The sequence below is a fragment of the Stigmatopora nigra genome, chromosome 8 (assembly GCF_051989575.1).
Source record: "Stigmatopora nigra isolate UIUO_SnigA chromosome 8, RoL_Snig_1.1, whole genome shotgun sequence".
NCBI classification, from domain to species: Eukaryota; Metazoa; Chordata; class Actinopteri; order Syngnathiformes; family Syngnathidae; genus Stigmatopora; species Stigmatopora nigra.
The window spans coordinates 14,419,922-14,441,229 of record NC_135515.1 but is presented as its reverse complement, the minus strand read 5'-3'; the positions used below and the strand labels follow the sequence as shown (position 1 = coordinate 14,441,229).

The window sequence follows — 21,308 nt, the reverse complement described above, 5'->3', positions numbered from 1 at the left end:
ATTAATATCAAAATATCGCTCACTCCCGGCAGATCATTTGGCGTGTGTGTACGCGTTATTCAGTGCCAGTTTCGCTCGCTCTTTCCCGGCAGAGCAGAGAGTTTAGTGTTGAAAGCAATCAACCAGGTAATTTCTTGCTCTCAAAATTACAAACATGACAGAGACTTTGTAATTGCATTGAGAATGTACGTGACCAGTCGTTTCGTCGCCGATGACCGAAGTACCGGCGATGAAACAAGCTGAAACAACGCGGTCTATGCAGGATGTCCAGACTCTCCCTTAGAGATAAGGTGAGAAGCTCAGTCAGCACCCGGATTTCGTCGACGGACACTTCGTCGACAGACACTTTGTCCCCGGACGTTTCGTCAAACGGACGATTCTTCGCCGGGGATTTTGTTGAGAAGACATTTCGTCGACGGACAATTCGTCGCCGGATTCGTCGCTGGACATTTCTCGCTCTGAAAATTATAATCATAAGAGAGAAAGAAAGTTTATTATTGCATTGACAATGTCAGAACATTAATATCTAATATCATAATTATAAATAACTTGTGTATTATTAGCGTGTCTGTACATGTTTTTCAATTTATGGGTTCCTTGGTGACAGAAAGAAACATCCTGTTCTTGTTTGTGTATAGACAAACTTGCCTCGCCTGTGTCCATCCCACATTTTATAATATTATTGTCGTGTCCCAACGCCTCTGTTAAAGTGGTTAGGTCCGAACTTCTACGTAAGCCTCTGATACACTGAATTATATTAATTTTAACCCCAATAGAGCACTCATTTACCCCATCGGCTGCCATTGACGGCGGTAGATGTCAGATTCATGTTGACTGTGAGGTGCAGAATAACCTTCATTCTCTCAATCCTGATAAATGAGTACTCAAAGCGAACCTTCAAAATATAAGCAACACAGGCACAATCACTGGAAAAGATGAGTGCCTACTGGTTAAATACCAAAGAACACTTGTGCAACAACTTTCTACAGGTAACGAGTTCGCCCTTGTAATGGCAGGGGTGCGGTAAGATCGGCTCCCGAAAAAAGCGCCTGTGCACTCAGGAGCAGTTGTCGGCTGGACAGATGCCACAGGGAGGTTAGTCAGCTCTGATGCGTGGGTAGAGGACATCAACCCATAAACTTAAAGTTGAGAATGCACCGAACGCTTTTGTTAATTCGCTCATGGATTCCTCAGGCTGATCATGTGACTAAGAGCACCGAACGCGTTACGAATGTTTTCCGTAGCTGTGCGATCCATTTGGCACAGAGTCCGCAAGCCGAAGAAAGATATACACTCGCGAACGAAGGAATTGATATCTACAAAAATTATTATTATCTATTTATTTCACAAAATGAGCACGCAATTATCATAAAGAGAACACAGGCATGATCGAGTCGGCGAAGAAACGAAGGATCAAAGGTAAAACAAAACAGCACGACCGAGTCGACAGATAAACTAAATTTCAAAAAGTATAACCAAACAGCACGACCGTGTTGGCGAATAAACTAGGGTTTTCAACGTATCGCATTTTCACGATTATTAGGCGCATCATATTTGTAGCCACAGTGTCAATAACGAGTGCTATTTCTGTATTTCACACAAAGAATGGACGCACCGTTCTTTTAGATGCAGTCAGGCATGGTATATATATAATTCTTATGGATGATTATCAAACCGTAATAGCGCTGTCTACGGAAGCAGCCCCAGACGCTATTTCCGGTGCGCAGTGACTGCTGGGATATATAGTCTTTTTGTCAATACACCCAGGTTGACAGCTGTGCTAACTTTGCACTAATAATTTCAATATACTACAATGGCGAACACACTAATTTGGTGCTACATGCACCAAATGCACCCTACACCCGCACGCTAAAAACACATTTTTAAAAATGCAACGGAAGCAAGACTGAGTTCGGTTGTACTTTATTTAGCCATTTTACAATGTTCTCACATTATCATCACCCACAAAACCATCAAAGTCCTCATTTTCTGTGTCCGAAATTGAACATTTGTCCATCGAAAACGCTGACTTTAATATGTTCGTCCAGGCGGCCACAATCCATTTGCAAATGGTAGCTAGCTAGTAGCTAGCCTAATGATTCCAAGGCTGTCTTCCATGGTTCGCAACTTTGTTGATGCCGATCGCCAGGACACAATCTATTCGCAAAATAGTTGCTAGCTAGTAGCTAGTGTAACCTTTCCAAGGCTGTCTTCGATGGTTTGCAACTGTGTTGATGCCGACCGCCAGGCCACAATCCATTTGCAAATAGTACCTAGCTAGTAGCTAGCGTAACTATTCCAAGGCTGTCCTCCATGCTTCGCAACTGTGTTGATGCCGATCGCCAGGCCACAATCCATTTGCAAATAGTACCTAGCTAGTGTTGATGCCGATCGCCAGGCCACAATGCATTCATAAATAGTTGCTAGCTAGTGTTGATGCCGATCGCCAGGCCACAATCCATTGGGTGTATTGACAAAAAAAAAAACTATATATGCCCGCAGTCACTGCGCAGTACTTTATCCACGGAAAATTAGTAGAGACGGTGGCTGCTTCCCGTAGTTGTCCTTTCGACTGATTTATTTTATTTTATCGTGACAACAATTTTAGTGTTCGTCAATATATGAAGCACACTGAATTCTAAAGTGCCCTGTCCATTTTTGGAGAAAATTCAAGACTTTTATGTACGCCCTACAGTCGTGAAAATACGGTACGAACGTAATAGAAATGTCAAAAATTCTTAGAGTAGACTTAGCGAAGTGTTGGGGAACAAGGCAGTGGCAAGGCACGTACTCTCCCGGCTGTGGCAGGTGTCCTTAAATACCGGATTTGTCAATCTGCAGGAGGTGTGCTAATCTCGCCCTGCCTCATTGGCTTAATCAGATGTTGAAAAGACAAATGCCATTGCAGAAAACAGAAAATTACAATCTTTTGAATGGTTGTCTATCTTCGTGGGCCCTGCGATTGGCTGACCACCAATTCACCTCACGACCCTTGTGAGTATAAAGCAGTACAGATAATGAATAAATGATCCCCTCCGCCAAAAAAAATGCAGTATGTATAATTACATGTATTATACGTTGTCTTTTGCTGCCTGATGCTGCAGCGGTTCACTCGCCTGACTTCGGTGTGGGCATGTGCGGGCTTGATTCCCGCTAGTATGGTTGTGAGTGCGAATGGTTGTTTGTCCCTCTGTGTGCCCCACGGCTGACTGTTATAGGCCCTATCACCTCCTGCAACCCTTTTGAGGATATGCAGTACAGAAGATGACTGAATCAATATATATAGTTCTTTTAATTTTCCTTTCATCTCTAAAAATAATAATAATACAAATACAGTAATCCCTCGATTATATCGCCTTCCAACATTGTGGCTTCACTACATTGCATGTTTTTTTTCTGGTGCAATTTCTTTTTTGCTATTTTTAATTTTTTTGTAAGTTCATAAAAAAGCAAAAATCAATTCTCAAACTCGCAAGTGGAAGCCACGCCCCTGTTTTCGCTTGCTACTAGAACTCAGCACTGAAGTATTTTTTTAAAGTCCATAAAAATGTGAAAATCCACACTGAAATTCACAAACGGAAGACCTCCGCTTGTGACTAGGACTCAGCACTGAAGTAGAATAATTATAATAATTATGTTTTTATTATTATTTTATATAGGAGTGGATCTATTTGCGATTTTTTGTTTATAAATATTATTTATTTTTATATTTTTATTGGTTATAATTTTCTATTTACTTTGTATGTTTTCCTACTACTAATGCCTTTGACACCTCTATGTTTCTACTATTCTCATATAGCCTGACCAACGAGTTTTAAGCCACGCCTTAAAAGGACCACAATTGGCCTGTAAAATCAGCAATCACCGGGGCTTGATTCATTAGAGTTAGGGTTGAGACAGGAGCGATATGTGACACGACCGCGCAGTGGACAGGGACACGGGCCTCCTGTCACTGTGGGATGATCAGAGAGCTCAACAGTTTTCTTCATTCAAAGGGAAACTAAGACTGGAATGTGTTTACGCTGCTCGGGCCAGACTATAAGGACTTGGGAAGACGCAAGGAGAACATCGACTTGATAAACGTCCGATTGTTATTATTATTATTATTACTACTACTATTATTATTATTGTTATTAATATTATTACTAGTATTATCATTATTATTTATATTAGTTATTATAATCATTATTATTTTGTTGCCGAAAAAAAGTGAAGAAGGGGAAGTGGACAAAAGAGCTTTTTTCGAATTTTCTTTTTTTAATATTTTATCTATTTATTTTTAAGTAGAGAATTTTCTTAATGCACTGATGAGAGATTCAGTTTTTATGGGGACCGCAATGGCTTATCAACCTTTTCACATGCACCGGATGTCCGACTTTCCCATGTCTGCATTTTTAGCGGCCAGTCAGCCTTCCTTCTTCCCAGGGCTAACCCTCCCCCCTGGGTCACTCACCAAGTCAATCCCGGAGCATAGTTTAGCTGCGACGGAAACGGGACTTCACCCGATGATCAGCCACCACCAGTCTGCTCAACTCTGCAGCACCAAAACTCTGGAGCCCGAAGAGGAAGGGGATGATGATCCAAAAGCTACGTTGGAAGCCAAAGATCTTTGGGACCAGTTTCATAAACTCGGCACAGAAATGGTTATTACTAAGTCTGGAAGGTAAGACAACAAGAGGTGAAATTAAGAATTTTACCATTGTATTTTTTTTCTTCATATATATATCTTAAAATATTTAAAAGATAGGCGGCTCGGCAGATTAGTGGTTAGCGTGTCGGGCTCAAAGCTTTGGGGTCCATGATTCAAATCCAGGTCGGTCCACTTCCCACATTCCAAAAAACAAGCATGGGAGGCAGATTTGCCACTCTAAAACGCCACTAGGTAAGGGTGTGAGTCTGCATGGTTGTCCGTCTCGTTGTGCCCTGCGATCGGCTGGCCACTGATTCAGGGTGTCCCCTGCCTCTGGCCCGGAGTCAGCTGGGATAGGCTCCAGCACACTCTAATGATGATAATGCAGTTCAGAAATAAATATGAATGAATAAATGTATATTAAAAAAAATAAAAACAACCCCCAACAAGTTTAATAGTAGCCAGTCTATTGCAACATTCAACTTGAAAGACATGCAAGGATGCATCCACAAATTCAGACAACAGTTCTTACTTTTAAAATGTCAGTGTTTGTTTGCTCGCAACTTTTATATTTTCAATTATAGGGTTTGTAATAATTTAAATGAGTTTTTTATTATTATTCTTGTTATTATTAGGAGGATGTTTCCACCTTTCAAAGTACGGATAAATGGACTTGATAAAGAAGCAAAATACATTTTGCTAATGGACCTCGTGGCAGCGGATGACTGCCGCTACAAGTTCCACAATTCCCGTTGGATGGTCGCGGGAAAGGCCGACCCTGAGATGCCCAAGAGAATGTACATCCACCCCGACAGCCCAGCCACTGGCGAGCAGTGGATGGCAAAGCCAGTTGCATTTCATAAACTCAAGCTCACCAATAACATATCAGATAAACACGGATTTGTGAGTACAACAAATCTTTGATATTTTTATATTTTTACATTAATCTGTTATTATCATATTTTCTACTCACAAAAAGTACAGACTACAAGGTACACATTATGTATCCTTGATAATCCGTTTTATAATACATCTAATGTGAGCATATTGATGAAAAGTTCATATGAATAAAAATAAAAAATAATGCTTCCACAATATATTACCTTTTGAAAATCGTACCTAAGAACTGGATGTGTGTGTGTGGTTTTGTTGATGTAACAAATGCTGTGCTGAGGACACAGAGCAGAATTAACCAAAATATTTTTAATGAAAGCAAAACAATTTATTAGATTTGCGGTTTGAGGATTCAAAGCATTTAGCACTGTTATTTGCTTGCGAGTGTCAGCGTTTCAATTCAGTATTGTTTATTGATGATTAAGGTTGCATATAAAAACTAGACACAAGTCTGGTAAAATGTATCTAAATATATGATAGCATCTGTCAATTGTTTAACTGAAATATGTTTTGCTTGTTTCTTTGTGTAGACCATCTTAAATTCAATGCACAAGTATCAGCCTAGGTTCCACATTGTCCGGGCCAACGATATATTGAAACTCCCTTATAGCACATTTAGGACTTACGTCTTTCCAGAGACTGATTTTGTGGCTGTGACAGCTTATCAGAATGACAAGGTGAGCCAGTGTGTACACGGGTGTGCCTCTATTTGTATAATTTATTTTTCATATATGCATTCCTTTTTTTAATAGGGAATAAACGCCTCTTATTTGGTTTATTATTTATTGTGAAAATCGGACTACTTGCCTGTCCAACAGTTGGGCCTCTCTAATTCATTCTGACAAATTTTAATGGTATCATAATACATTGAATCAATTGAAAGTTATCTTGCCAAGGCAGTTATTTTTTTTGCTTCATTTTAACCATGTGTCCTTCCTCATGTCATTACCAGATAACGCAACTTAAAATTGACAACAATCCATTTGCAAAAGGGTTTAGAGACACTGGGAATGGGAGAAGGGAGAAAAGGTAATTTATCATTATTGTTATTATTATTATTATTACGAGTATCATCATTATTATCATCATTATTATCATCATTATTATCATCATTATTATCATCATTATTATCATCATTATTATCATCATTATTATCATCATTATTATCATCATTATTATCATCATTATAATCATCATTATTATCATCATTATTATCATCATTATTATCATCATTATTATCATCATTATTATCATCATTATTATCATCATTATTATCATTATTATCATCATTATTATCATCATTATTATCATCATTATTATCATCATTATTATCATCGTTATTATCATCATTATTATCATCATTATTATCATCATTATTATCATCATTATTATCATCATTATTATCATTATTAACATCATTATTGTCATTATTATTATCACCATTATTATAATCATTATTATCATCATTATTATAATCATTATTATAATCATTATTATCATCATTATTATCATCATTATTATCATTATTATTATCATCATTATTGTCATCATTATTATCATCATTAGTATCATCATTATTACCATCATTATTATCATCATTATTATCATCATTATTATCACTGTTATTATCATCATTATTATCATCATTATTATCATCATTATTATCATCATTATTATCATCATTATTATCATCATTATTATCATCATTATTATCATCATTATCATCATTATTATCATCGTCGTGATCATTATTATCATCGTCATGATCATTATCATCATAATCATTATCATCGTCATCATTATTATCATCATAATTATTATCATCGTCATCATCATTATCATCATAATTATTATTATCGTCATCATGATTATCATCATAATTATTATTATCGTCATCATGATTATCATCATAATTATTATCATTGTCTTTATCATTGTCTCTATCATCACTGCCGTCGGTGCCGTCGGAGCCGTCGCCGCCGTTGCCGCGGCCGTCGCCGCCGTCACCGCCGTCACTCCCGTCACTGCCCTCACTGCTCTCGCTGCCCTCACTGCCCTCACTGCCGTCACTGCCCTCACTGCCCTCGCTGCCGTCACTGCCGTCACTGCCGTCACTGCCTTCACTGCCCTCACGGCCCTCACCGCCGTCCCTGCCCTCACTGCTGTTACTGCCGTCACTGCCGTCACTGCCGTCACTGCCGTCACTGCCGTCACTGCCGTCACTGCCCTCACTCCCCTCACTGCCTTCACTGCCCTCACTGGCGTCACTGCCGTGATCGCGGTGGTTGTGGCTGTGGCTGTGGCTGTGGCTGTTGTTGTGGTTGTGGAGGTGGTTATGGTTATCGTTATTATTATTTTTTTTATCATTGCTGTTGTTTTTGATGATTTCTGCAGGAAGCAACTGACAATGTCCTCGCTGCGAATGTTTGAGGATCAGGGCAGGGATGGCGTGGACTCAGAAGCTTCAAGTGAAACTTCGACTGCTCGAAATGCCCTTTACTCCCCGCTGGGAGTGGATACAAGTCCACTCCAGTTGAACATGGTGACTCTAGGTAATTGGTTGCTTATTATTTTTATGAAGATGATTGAATAGCACTAACTATTTACACATGTAATCTTCTACGTCCACGAAGTAGTCTGTTAAAGTAAGTGCTAAGTGAAAGTGCAATTTGCAAATTCAGCTAATAGGATCATTATTACAATTTAACTGGTTAACGACCTCGTCATAAGTGTGGTACATTACCGATTCACGCAGTGTCTGAATTCAATAATATTCCGCTTTAGCATGCTGATTTTTATAACATTGCCAGAAAGTGATGATCCTTCTCTGCATCAAAATGTTTTATTTTCTTCAACCCACAACATTGGTTGACAAAATACCTATTTACTTATTCATTAACAAATTATATGTGACAATTGTTCTAGTTTTAGGCTGACTACAACACTGGCTGAGTAAAGGCAGCAGAGGTGTTCATAGCATATTATTATTATTTAAATAAATGTTGTGATTTAGAAGGTGGCCTTGGTATATCTGGTCTCTTACAGATACATGTTTGTAATCGTTACAGTAAATTTTTTAGCGGAATTTAAAAACGTTAATCGCATAACATTAAGTTCAAATCGCACGCATGTGAAAACTGTCAAACTGCTCTAAAGTCGGTTTGATTCCGGATTATATAACCTACAATGTTCCGGTATGTTATTTCCGATAGCAGTTTAAGTGTTTATGATATACTTTAGACCAGTGATTGGCAACCTTTTTGACAAAGAGAGTCAGAAACAATTCATATTTTCAAACATTACTCCTTCAGAGCCTCAGAATTTAAAAGTAAAAATGCATGAAAATGTGTGCATTTATTAATCATTTCACCACTTTGAAAGTATAAAAAGTATTTGAATTCCTTTGAGATCATTTTTTCACTGATGCTAATCAATAAGTATCAATGAGTATGTACGTAGAAAAGTATAATGAAGGGAAATTATGATTAAAAAGGCACTAGAGATAGTGTCGGCGCCAAAGTGCATATGTGACGCTCCCTATGGTGCATTCGGGACTTATGTCTCTCACCAGCAGTTCTTATATTTCACCACACAGGTTAGCGGGGACATATACACGCATCAAAAGAGCCATATAAGGCTCCCAAGCCATAGGTTCCCTACCCCTGCTTAAGACAGTGAAGAAGAGTTACAGTTTAAGTGTGCCTTGGTAATTAGTACTCATAATATTTAATATTGTATTAGGTGAGCTGAATATCAAACAATGTTATGAATGTGTGAATATATAGTATATATAGGGTGTCTCAAAAAAATGTACTCACTTTTAGAAAGACCCAAAAACCTTTAGTGAGTACATTTTATTCTAAAAGTGAGTACATTTTTTTGAGACACTCTGTATATAGACAACCGTTTAAGAATTTAAAAATAATCATCCAACTACCGCTTCCAACTAATTTTTATTATGTCACCACGATGGTAAATGATTTTCACATTCACCTCATGCTTCTGAGATCTTTGCTTCAATCCTGGTCTCTTGCCTCCCCGGGTGAAGTTTGTAGTTTCTCCCTGTGTCTTTGTGGAATTTCTCCGGGTAGAACCTTTTTTTTCTCTCATCCCAAAAATGCATGGTAGGCTAATTGAAGACAAAATGATCCCTTGGTATGGGTGTCAGTGTAAATTATTGTTTGCCTCATCATGCTACGCGATTAACTGACAACCAGTACTGAATGTACTGCATCGGTCCCCAACTATGGACTGGTAGCAACTCACTGCCCGGTCTTTAGAGAAATAAATATTAACGTTTTAAATCTCATGCACACGAGGGACTATCGACACTCATGATCATGACCCACTGGCGCGCTGGCGCCCAAATTTGCCAGATTGCAAAGACTCCAAAATAATCACACAGTAGATATAACCCGCTTAATCCGGCGGGGATTTTGCCCAATCTGTCAACTCTGCTGCACCTACGCAGAACACACTGACTCATGTGATTTTCATTGGACAAATAAGTGTTACAGCTCGAAACAACAAAACTCCTATTTCTGACAAGCTCTCAAAGTTTACAGTCTCGGGAACAATAACTACAATTGCTATGTGGAAATACAAATGATATTGACAGAACACAAAAATATATTAAAACGTGTGAACTTCAAGTGCACATAAAGCTGACGGTGTATCCCGCGTTTCTTGATTTTGCTGTTCACTACTCCCGACTGACTGAACTAGTCCTCCTCCAGCTCCGAGTTATCGCACAGAAGCCTATTCAATGTGTATGTTGGGCAGGCCGGTAAATATAGTACATGTATGTGTTTTCTTGATCTTCTGTGGGCTTCTGGACACTTGAAAAATGCACCCCTTGCTTTTGCCATCAGCAGCTAAACTTGACCTTATTCTTCAATATTCCAAGGTCCTAGGCATAAAACAGTAAAGATTAAGTATGTTAAAATTTTATTAAAGTGTATTTTATTTTAATTATTTTCTTTAATACTTTGTACTTTTATTCTCGGTAATTTGAGATGAAAATGCCCTGATTGTCCTCGTTGAAGCTGTAGTTAGTCCAGATAAATAAGCAGAGCGGACACCTTTTCATCATACTAATAATGTCAAAATGAAAATCGGATTATATTGTTTTGTTCTATAAATCTAATGCATGTATCAGTTTTGCTTTCCCTCAATGTCTGGAAATTTATTTTCAATAGAAGTGTTCCAAACGTTTATTTTTCTCTTAACTAACTTTTTCTCGGCTATCTTGACGATTGGTTAGTCACTGATTAATTATTTTTCTTTTATTAATACATTTAGCAATTATTTTTGGGTTTGATAATTCACAAAATAATCTCCCAACATTTATTTTAATTATTATAAAAATAAATGAAAAATTAATTGAATGAACAGTCACACCTGGCCAATTTTCAGAGCCGATGAAAATTGTAATAAAAACAAATTGGAACAGTTTGTGCGATTATGGACTATGGAGTAAATCAATTCTTAAAAAAATAGCTCTTTAACTCATTCACTGCCATTGACGATGTATCTATAATATATCATTGTTTGCCGCCAACCTCAAATGAATTGGAAGTCTAGCACCGCTTATGGTAGCCCATGAGTTAAAAGAGTAATTGATTCGTTTTTAAATACTATTTATAATTAGTTGGTAGTAAATTGGGCGGCACAGTGAATTAGTGGTTATTGTGTCGGCCTCACAGTTCTGGGTTTGAGGGTTCGATCCTAAATGGGTCCTCACTGTGAGGAGTTTTTCCCCAGGCTTGCGTCCGCTTCCTGTCACATTCCAAAATAATGAGTGCTACGCTAACACTACGAGTTACATTTAGAGAGGGGTGGTCAATCAGTTAACACCTTAAAAGGCTAAAGCAAGATTGTGTTTTTTTTATTCAAAAATTCCAATTTTACTTTTATTACAAAACAAGAAGCCTAAGGCTCCTCCTGTGGCCTCCTTGGCTTAAGGTGGGTCTGAAGTCCTGCTCTGTTTTTCATAATTTAGTTGCCGGCTGCCACAGCCCTCACGGGTGCCGGTTTGGTAAGTTGGTGGAGAACTCCCCATTACATTGTTTTCAATGAATTTAAACCACACTGTTGTCATGTAAAAAGAATGTAAATTGATGGTCGCAGCAGGGAATTATCCAAATATATTGACATTTTAATTGTGCCGCTGCCTTATTCCTCGCCCAAAATGCTGGTGTTACGTACCTCATCATTTTGCTGTGCAAATGCATTTTCAACTGACTTCATGGCAAATTATATTTAAATCATCAATTGTCACCAATGGACGGCCCGGTGAATGAGTGGTTAGTGCATCGACCTCACAGTTGTAAGATTGGACATTGCTATTTGGAGTATGCATGTTCTCCCCAGTTTTGCGTAAGATTTCTACAGGTACTCTGGTTTACTCCCACATCCCAAAAAAATGCAGGGTAGGCTGTTTAAACACTCTAAAATTGCCCAAAGTATGAGTATGATTGTGGACGGTTGTCCGTCTCCATGCGCCCTGCAGTTGGCTGGCCACCAATTCAGGGCGTCTTCCGCCTGGTGCACATAGTTGGCTGGGATGGGCTCCAGCACCACGCATGATCCTTCAAGGATGAGCTGTATGAAAAATAAATGAATTAATATTTAATATTATATAAAATTCATGCAAACATTACTATTTTTCCTTTTTTTTTAGATGAGAAAATATGCACTGAAAGTGATCAGGAGTTTGACAATCACAGTGAGCGCTGCATAAGCTCCAACAGCCTGGGGACTAAAGCTTTGTCAGCTATCCCTCGTCTCGAGGAGAGGATTAGGGAAAGACCTGATATGGAAATGAAGGATGACTCCACTTTCAGTACACGGAGCCAGGATAAAGATAAACCTGGAAGCAGGAATCAAAATGACACTGCAAAAATGATTAAGGACCCTGAGGCTGGGAGCATCACTGCTGTTAGGGACACTTGCTCACTCATGGTCCAGACTGAAAGCCCTTTGCACTTCAACCCAAATCATTTACAAAGCCTGGCACTGTCTGGCCTACACAGCCATCAGTTCTTTAACCCTCTACACAATGGATCACCACTTTTATTTCATCCAGGGCAATTTGCCATTACCCCAGGAGCCCTTTCTGCTATGGGGATGGGGCATTTATTGGCCTCTGTGTCTGGTGCAGGTGGTTTGGGGAATAGCAACCTCTGTCCACATGGAACAGGAGGAAAGCCCAATGCTTACAATTTCTCCCGGCATATGTTTGCTTCTCAGGTAAAGTATGACAATTCACCTTTTCACCTACACAATTAGGCTAGATAATTACGGTAATCCTGCATTTAAAACCAGCCTAATTTTTCTCTCATCGCATGATTGGTTCCCATACGAATTCAATGTAATTGCTGGTGGAAGGGGGACTGACAGCCAGGCGACCGGCAATGCTGATGTTGCAAGTTTGACAAAATGGCCCGCGCCCAGGGAAGTCACGCAATTAATTTTTGTGCCCCAAGCCTGGGGATTTCAGTGACGACGTTGAAACAGCCAGTCAGACTAATTTTTCTAATTCATGTGACTCCAGCTTCCAGGGAGTACATAATATTACAATATGATAGGCCTACGAGAACATACAGACTGAAGTTAAACATTTTGACGTTACGAGATTAAAATTGTTACATTAGGAGAAAAAAGTCATCATATTATGAGATTCAAGTGTAAACAATCCGAGAATGAAGAAATGCATTGTACTACGATGAGAATAAAATCATAATATTATAAAAGAAAGGTCTTAACATTACAAGAGAAAAGCTGTAACATTTGGAGATGAAAGTTAATTTATTTCTTGAAGTGAATTGAATGCTTTTATTGTCATTATAAAAGCATAATGAGATTTAAAGCTTTTAACACAAATAACAACAACAAACGGACAAAAAAGTAATCAATAAATAAGTAGTCTTAGTGAGGTCAGAAGAGCAGAGCAGGCTTGTTTTGTCTCAGGTCTAGGATGAGTTCCAAGGTTTTGTTGAGAGAGGACTATTCAATAAGTCAATGAACGCAACAACAAACACATAAATCATCAAATATATCGCCATGATAAATATATACCGTATTTTCACGACTATAAGACGCAATTAAGTCTTAAATTATCTCCAAAATAGACTGGGCACCTTATAGTCCAGTGCCCTTCATATATATGGACCTATACTAAAATTATTATCACAATGAAATAAAATAAATCAGTGGAGAAGGTACACCAACTTCTACAGCTCTCATAACTACGGCAAGCAACCCCTGACTCTACTCTTCAGCTGGGGCAACTACGTCAAGCAGCCCCAGACTATTTCCGGTGCGCTAGTGAATGCTGAGATATATAAAACGGCATTGCATTTCGGTTGATCGAGCAGATTAATTCCATGTTCCTCGTCATTCCCAGTGGAAGTTTCAACTGTGGTCCGGGCTTAAGAAGGCAGAAATTACTGACTCAATTAATGACAACTTTGGTGAGATGCCCACTTTTTAAACATGAATTATTATGCTATTGCCGTGTCATGAAAATAGTAATACTTTGACCTTGGAGAAAATTCTTAGAAAACTGTTGTTTATTCATGTTGGGAGTGAATAAACTTGTCAGAAATCTGATTTTTAATCTATTAATAACGTTTGGCTGAACTATCGGACTGTTGTGTTGACATTCCCTTTAGCACAGCACCATATAGTGGACGCGGTTTTAAATGTGATGCGTCTTGTATATGTGTGTCAATTACAGAAATGGCACTCGTTACTGATACTGCACCTTTAAATGTGATGCGCCGAATGTTCGTGAAAATACGGTATTCAATAAATAGTAATAGATAAATAAGTGGCCAACATAATAAATAAATCGTATTAGTAGGAGTAATAAGTCTTGTCTACCGGATTAGGTCCAAGGTGCACTTCAGTATGGTGACAGCTCTTCCGAAGAAAGTGTCCTTGAGTCTGTTTGTCTTGGCTGTTATGGCTCTGTAGCGCCTTCCAGAGGCCATCAAGTTGAAGTGGTGGTCGCCGGCAATGTCTTTTATAATGCTCTCTGCCCTTCTAAGGCACCTTGATTCGTAGATGCTGGACAGCATAGATAAGGTGCAGTTGAACTATAATGTGTAAAAAAATTAAAAAAAAGAAGGTCAATATGTGTGCGATGTAATTTTATTGTAACCTATGAGCAGTGCGGTCGTAAAATATCAATCCCTTCTTTTTCTGATCCCATCCCTTAGATTTAGCATCTCTCAAACTTGAAAGCCGTTTACACAGACGCAGTAACAAAAATCGATATATTTTTTTGTTGATTGACCTGTTTTTTTTAGGGTGACTGAGAAATCGGAAACCCTAGACACCAGCTTTTAATTTTCGGGATCCACAATGGAATGATTAAATTTGCCATATAAACTGCTCTTGTATATCCTGCAACATCTAGCCATATTGTTTTGTATTATTTTATAACATGATGTACTTAAGTTAAACATACACCCACAGACAAGTCAGGTTGGTGTTTGGAACTCCTACCTGAGCCTCCCCATCAATGAAATAACTATTGGTGTGGTTTAAATAGACATAACAGAAACTAATTCTATAGGACGCACAGCTGCACAAGAGCAATGTCAAGAAACGAACATCGTCCTGTGGCAGTCCATTGCAGATGGCCAGCTAGGAATCCCGGTCAGAGTCATTGGAGAAGGTGTGGTCAAGATTCTACGGGGGGTCCGATCCGAGTCCAAATCTCAAACCCACAAGTCAATTAGCTCATTACCGTCCTCACAATCAGAAAAATATGATAGCTTGGGAAAATGAATAGACGGAGTTCGAATGCAGATGGCTAAGGCGATGAACAGCGGGCGATGGAAGTGGAGTATTCTCTCCTAGTCAATAATAATAATCGCTGCAGTGTGACCTGGATGCCTGGCGTCGGCGAGACCGTCAGTGGCTTCCTCCTGGGTCCATGCTGGTCGAATCGTTCTGTTACGTCTTTGGCAAGACGTCGAGGGGAGGACCCGAGAAATAGGACCCAATTGCAGGGAAGCAGGCGAGGACGAGGCTAGTGGTTCTCAGACAAAACTTTAATATCGTAGGCAGGAGGCAGGGAAAATAACAAGGTACTTGGCGAGAAATAACGAAAATCAAACCCGACTAAGGAAAACATGGGGAAGCGAGGAGCTAGACAATGTAGACACATGGCATTGTAGATAAAGCAGAAGATCCAACCAATGAAATGTTTGCAATGTATGAGGAAATGGGAGTCCCCGGAGGAAACCCATGCAGGCCCGGGAGAACCTGAAAACTCCACACAGGTGGACCAACCTGTATTTGAACCCAGGACCCTAGAGCTACGAGAAAGACATGCTAACCACTCAGCTTCCGCCCAGCTTAGAGGTTACTCAATGAAACAAAAAAATTCTCATCCTAATGAACAGTCTCAACAATACCCCTAGTCTCGTTAGACGCTAAAAGTTAAAGAATTCGTAGAAATAAAGAATATTGTCCCCGAATTCACACAAGTGTAAAACAAGTAGCAAACAAGATTACGGAATTATTTGATTAACTATGGGATGCCCATTACGTGGATTGCGATCTACTGGTCGATTGCCATGGAACTATTGGTTGATCACCAAGGAACTATCGGTATATCGCCAAGGAACTGTCGGTATATCGCCAAGGAAATATTGGTAGATCACACAACAATAACAATTTAATCCCTCCCCTCTGTCGATCTTCTTAGTTTACATTCTTGTGAGTTTGACATGTCCGCATTAAACTTTAGCATGAACCCCCGTTCCGTGCTGCTCCAATACATGTTGATAGGGTCTAATGCAGGGTATATCAACATAAATAATTGCTGAGCATTTTCAGTGGCCTGTAAAATGGGTAGATGTTGGAAGGGTAACTCCTTGAAAAGTAGATCACCCCTGGATTAACTCATGTAAATTTGGGTTAGACATATTATAAACATATTTATGCTGTTGTATTTCAGGGCATCCCCATGCCTCGGTTTTTGGGTGGGTTTCCCTATCCTTACACCTACCTGGCAACAGCTGCAGCCTCAACATTCCCAGCGACCAGCAACTCCAGCCCACTGTCCAGAAACCCTTTTCTTGCCGCATCTCGACCACTGGTGCGCTTCAACCCCTACCAGCTCCCATTATCTACTATGTCTCATACCTCTACCCTGCTCACACCCAACCTGCAATGTAGCCTCAACTCTGGCTCTGAATCATCCAAAACATGCAGTAAAGAATCCAGTTCAGCTATAGATTATCACAGCTACGAAAATGAAGGATCCTGTAAAAGAGACACATCTCCTAAAACAAAAGACTCTGAATGAATTAAAGAATATTCAGAGACTTTTAAATGGTGTCGAGGGCCAGAGAGAGCCACGTTCAACTGAAGATTCTACAAAGTGATATGCCTCTCAGTTTTATAAGCCTTATCCTGCGGACTGAGAACTCCTCTGTTATGATAAATAAATAAAACTAGGGTCAGGCAGCTCAGTAGATAAGGGGTTAGTGTTTTTGAAACTAGAGCTCTGAAATCGAGGGTTCAATCCCAGGTTCAGGACCATCCTGTGGGGAGTTTGCATGTTCTCCCTGGGTTTTTGTGGGTACTACTCCGGTTTCCTACCACATCCAAAAAACAAGCATGGTAGGCTGGTTGAACACATTAAAATGCCCCTAATTATGAATGTGTGGGTGAAAGGCTGTCTGTCTCAATTTGCAAAGTGATTTTCTGACCACTTGTTCAGGTGATCCCTCTTTCTGATTTCCAGATTCAAATACTTGGCAAAAAGATAATGAAATGAAATACTGATTAAAATATAACTCTTTACCCTAGTTTTATTTATCCACTTTGAAGCTGCATACTTTTTAAGTGGATTCAAATTGTAATTTGTTTTTAAAAAATCAATTTGTGGTCTATTTATGTAATCTAATATTAATGAATACAAATATGTAAATACAGTGCTTAAAAACGATGTGTTCTTGGTATTAATTTATTCAACTGTGTATAGTAGCCTGTATATATTGTGAATATAATACTTTTCTTTCTAACTCCACCTCACTACTGAACCCTGTTGTGCAATTTAAAATGTTTTGAAAATGGTGTATGCCAAATTTGGTCTAAAGTTGAAATTATATTTTTAGATAAAATGAAAAGTTCTAAGCAATCCGTGGGAAAATAGTTACCACGTCAGTGTTGCAGTTTTGTTCGAGTGTTTCATCCCAGGTCCGTCCAAACTTTGTGGAGTTTTCATGTTCACCCTGGGCTTACGTGGGTTCCTCCCACATCTTAAAATATGCATGTAGGCTGGTTGAACAATTTAAATTGGGTATGGCTGGCCACAAAATTCAGGGTGTTGACCGCCTGGTGGCCGTAGTTAGCTGGGATAGACTCCAGGACCACCCACAACACTTGTGAGGATAAGCGGTTAAGAAAATGAATGAATAAAGATTTCAATGTAATTCAAAAATACTCAGTTTACTTCACCCTGGGCATGTGACAACCATAACATTACCTTATTTGAGGGTGGTGCATTGTTGCTATTAATTACAAATTGAGGGATAACAGAGCCCCCATTTTCCTGACGTATTAGCTTATTATTTAGATGTTGGCTTGCTGTGTTTTAGATCAGAAGATTACTAATTAAATGTCACGGTATTCTAGACCTGGGGTTTCCAAACTATTCCACAGATGGCCACAGATTGTACATGATTTTTTTCTAACTAATCAAGCGTGGACTGTTTAACAAATGACATTTCTTATGACACAAAAATCACCGGACTGTAATCAGTTGATTAGTTTTAAGACACCAGATTGGTTAAAATGTATCCTCTTCATTAGTTGGACAGTAAACCTGTACCCAATGCAGCTCTTCTGTGTGTGTTTTGGACACCTGTGCTCAAGGTTATTCGTTTAACACACAACTGAGTTTCTTTAAATATGAAGTAGCTCAACCTCTCAAAATCATTATTTAAAAAAAAAAAAATATATATATATATATATATATATATATATATATATATATATATATATATATATATATATATATATATATATATATATATATATATATATATATATATATATGTATGTATGTATATATATATATATATATATATATATATATATATATATATATATATATATATATATATATATATATATATATATATATATATATATATATATATATATATATAGATATATAGATATATAGATATATATATATATATATATATATATATATATATATATATATATATATATATATATATATATATATATATATATATATATATATATATATATATATATATATATATATATATATATATATATATATATATATATATATATATATATATATATATATATATATATATATATATATATATATATATATATATATATATATATATATATATAAATTGTTATAACCACTTGCTTATTTTGAATTGTTGCTTAATGCATTGTTTCTGTTCATGCGAATAATTTTTTTTGCTGTTGGTGCACAAAGGGTTAAATATTGGGAGGTGAGGAGTTGCAGACAGCCCTTTGTCCATGACCTGGTGCCTGTCGCCTGCCTGCCAACTCTAGCAATTAATGAGACAACCTCCTCCTCTGTCCCCCTCCCTTTCTTCGCTTTCTCTTTTTTCTAAGACGGTAATCACTAAACATTCATTCAATTACTGTTACATGCTTGCCACGTTATGTACAATGAATAGAAAAGACCTGCACCCAAATACTTTTCCCAGCCATGGGAAATGTATTTGTCTAGATCAATCACTTAACTGGCTGATCAAAGAGTCAACTAACGGCTGGTGACAGGATGCTTTCATAAGGCCTCGACTAGTCAAAAGTTTATTCACACTTTGTAAGGCTGACAAAAATAAGCGAAACAGTAGCAATTACTAGTTGAGACAGACTAGCCAATTGTCATCATTCAAATCACTCAATTATCAGAAAAATACATGGATATGTAGATGCATGCTTGCCTTCCTTCACCCCTCCCCTTGTGTGTTTTTGTGGATATCTACATATAGAAAAATTGGGTTCTAATTGTGAGATTGTATTTGCATGCGATACTTAACCACGCAATGTGAACGCAATAAAGAGAGTGAGAAATATGCTAGACAAAATACTTTCGACTTTGTCTTTGTTCTGCTAGTGGTATGGCTAGCGACTTTTTGTTGATGTAACTGAATATTTCCTCCGCCCATCTCATCTCATTTTCCAAACCGCTTTATCGTCATTAGAGTCGCGGGGGTTCTGGAGCCTATCCCAGCTAACTCCGGGCCAGAAGCAGGGGACAACCTGGAACGGTGGCCAGACAATCACAGGGCAAGACAGACAACCATGCACACTCACACTTAGGGGCAATTTAGAGCGTCCAATCAGTCAACTATGCATGTTCTTGGAATGTGGGATGAAACCATAGTACGCTGAGGGAACCCACACAGGCCCGGGGAGAACATGCAAACTCCACCTGGCTGTACGTGACCTGGATTTTAACCCAGGACCCCAGAGCTGTAAGGCCAACGAGCTAACCACTCGCGTCACCGGGCCACCTTGTTTACTCCACAGCCTCTTGCATTTGTACTCCAATGGAAAATATATTTTAATTTTATGGCTTAATAAATATTTTTCAAAATAATTATCTTTTCTGTTTTTACATACACATACATTCGTTTGCATACATATTCCATGAAAATATGTATACTTTTATCATTGTTAAAGGATGTGGAGGTAGTCTTAAATATTGTAGAACACTTTATGCTACTTCAATTTGAAAGCTTCCTCTGATAACAAAAAGGCCAAGTTCTGGAACAATTTAGGGAACCAATTAATTAAGTTCGGGTACCACTAATGTATAATCTATATAAAGTGTAATTTGTGGGTGCGTAAGTTTGTGTGTGTGTGTATGTTAAGAGTCTCTCGGTACGTCCAAACCATGCAACATAGAGAGTAGATTATTTTTATGGTGGAAAGAAATGACTGTCGGATCCTAATAGACGAGTGATTGAATTTCTTCACCTTCTGTGTGTAAACTCAACTTTTATTTGTTACAGCTGAAAGCAAAGTTGATGTATGAATTGTGGTTTTTACATAATGTGCCCTAAACCAGTGTTTCCCAACCACTGTGCCGCGGCACACTAGTGTGCCGTGAGCGATGGTCAGGTGTGCCGTGGGAAATTGCAAGTCATACAATGTGATATTGAGAGAGAAAAATTAATATGAATATAAGGAGATTAAAATGGAACTATTGCAAGGTTCAAATCAAAATATGACGAACGTTAAATTGTAGATTATACTATTATTTGATTCAAGTTGTGAAACAGTAATTTTGTTGCTTATTTTTCTCTAAGTCGAAACGGAGGTTGTCTGGTTTCTAGGGCATCAACTTTTGCCGACGTAAAGTCTGTGTGAGCACAATTTTTTTGCGGAATATTAGGAGATTTAAGTAATATTTAGAGAAAAATCATAAAATGATGCGATCAATAGCTTTACTTGTTTATTTGCATCACTCAAACCGGAAGTTGTTCAGGGTCCACAGGCTAAATTTTCGTGACATTAGGTCATTGTGAAAAATTAGATTTTGGAATAATTTCTGATGCGATTTCTGCTGATAAAACTTTGATGAGAATAACTATTATAAATATAGGCGACATTTTCAGATGGTGGTGTCCCTTGAGATTTTTTTCAATGCAAAAAGTGTGCCTCGGCTCAAAAAAGGTTGGGATACACTGCCCTAAACCCACCGTGTTGCTGATTGGTCATAATGTAGCAC

The 21,308-nt window shown here is 38.3% G+C and overlaps 1 protein-coding gene across 1 annotated transcript; it reads left to right on the top strand.

The window, feature by feature from the left end:
• The first annotated feature begins 3,898 nt into the window (after positions 1-3,898).
• On the top strand, positions 3,899-18,477 carry tbx2b (T-box transcription factor 2b). Its single transcript, XM_077723156.1, has 7 exons — positions 3,899-4,663; positions 5,266-5,533; positions 6,055-6,201; positions 6,477-6,553; positions 7,919-8,076; positions 12,207-12,775; positions 16,500-18,477. Exons 1-7 carry the CDS (start codon positions 4,308-4,310, stop codon positions 16,848-16,850), a joined length of 1,926 nt encoding a protein of 641 aa, XP_077579282.1. The 5' UTR covers positions 3,899-4,307; the 3' UTR covers positions 16,851-18,477.
• The last annotated feature ends 2,831 nt before the right edge of the window (positions 18,478-21,308 follow it).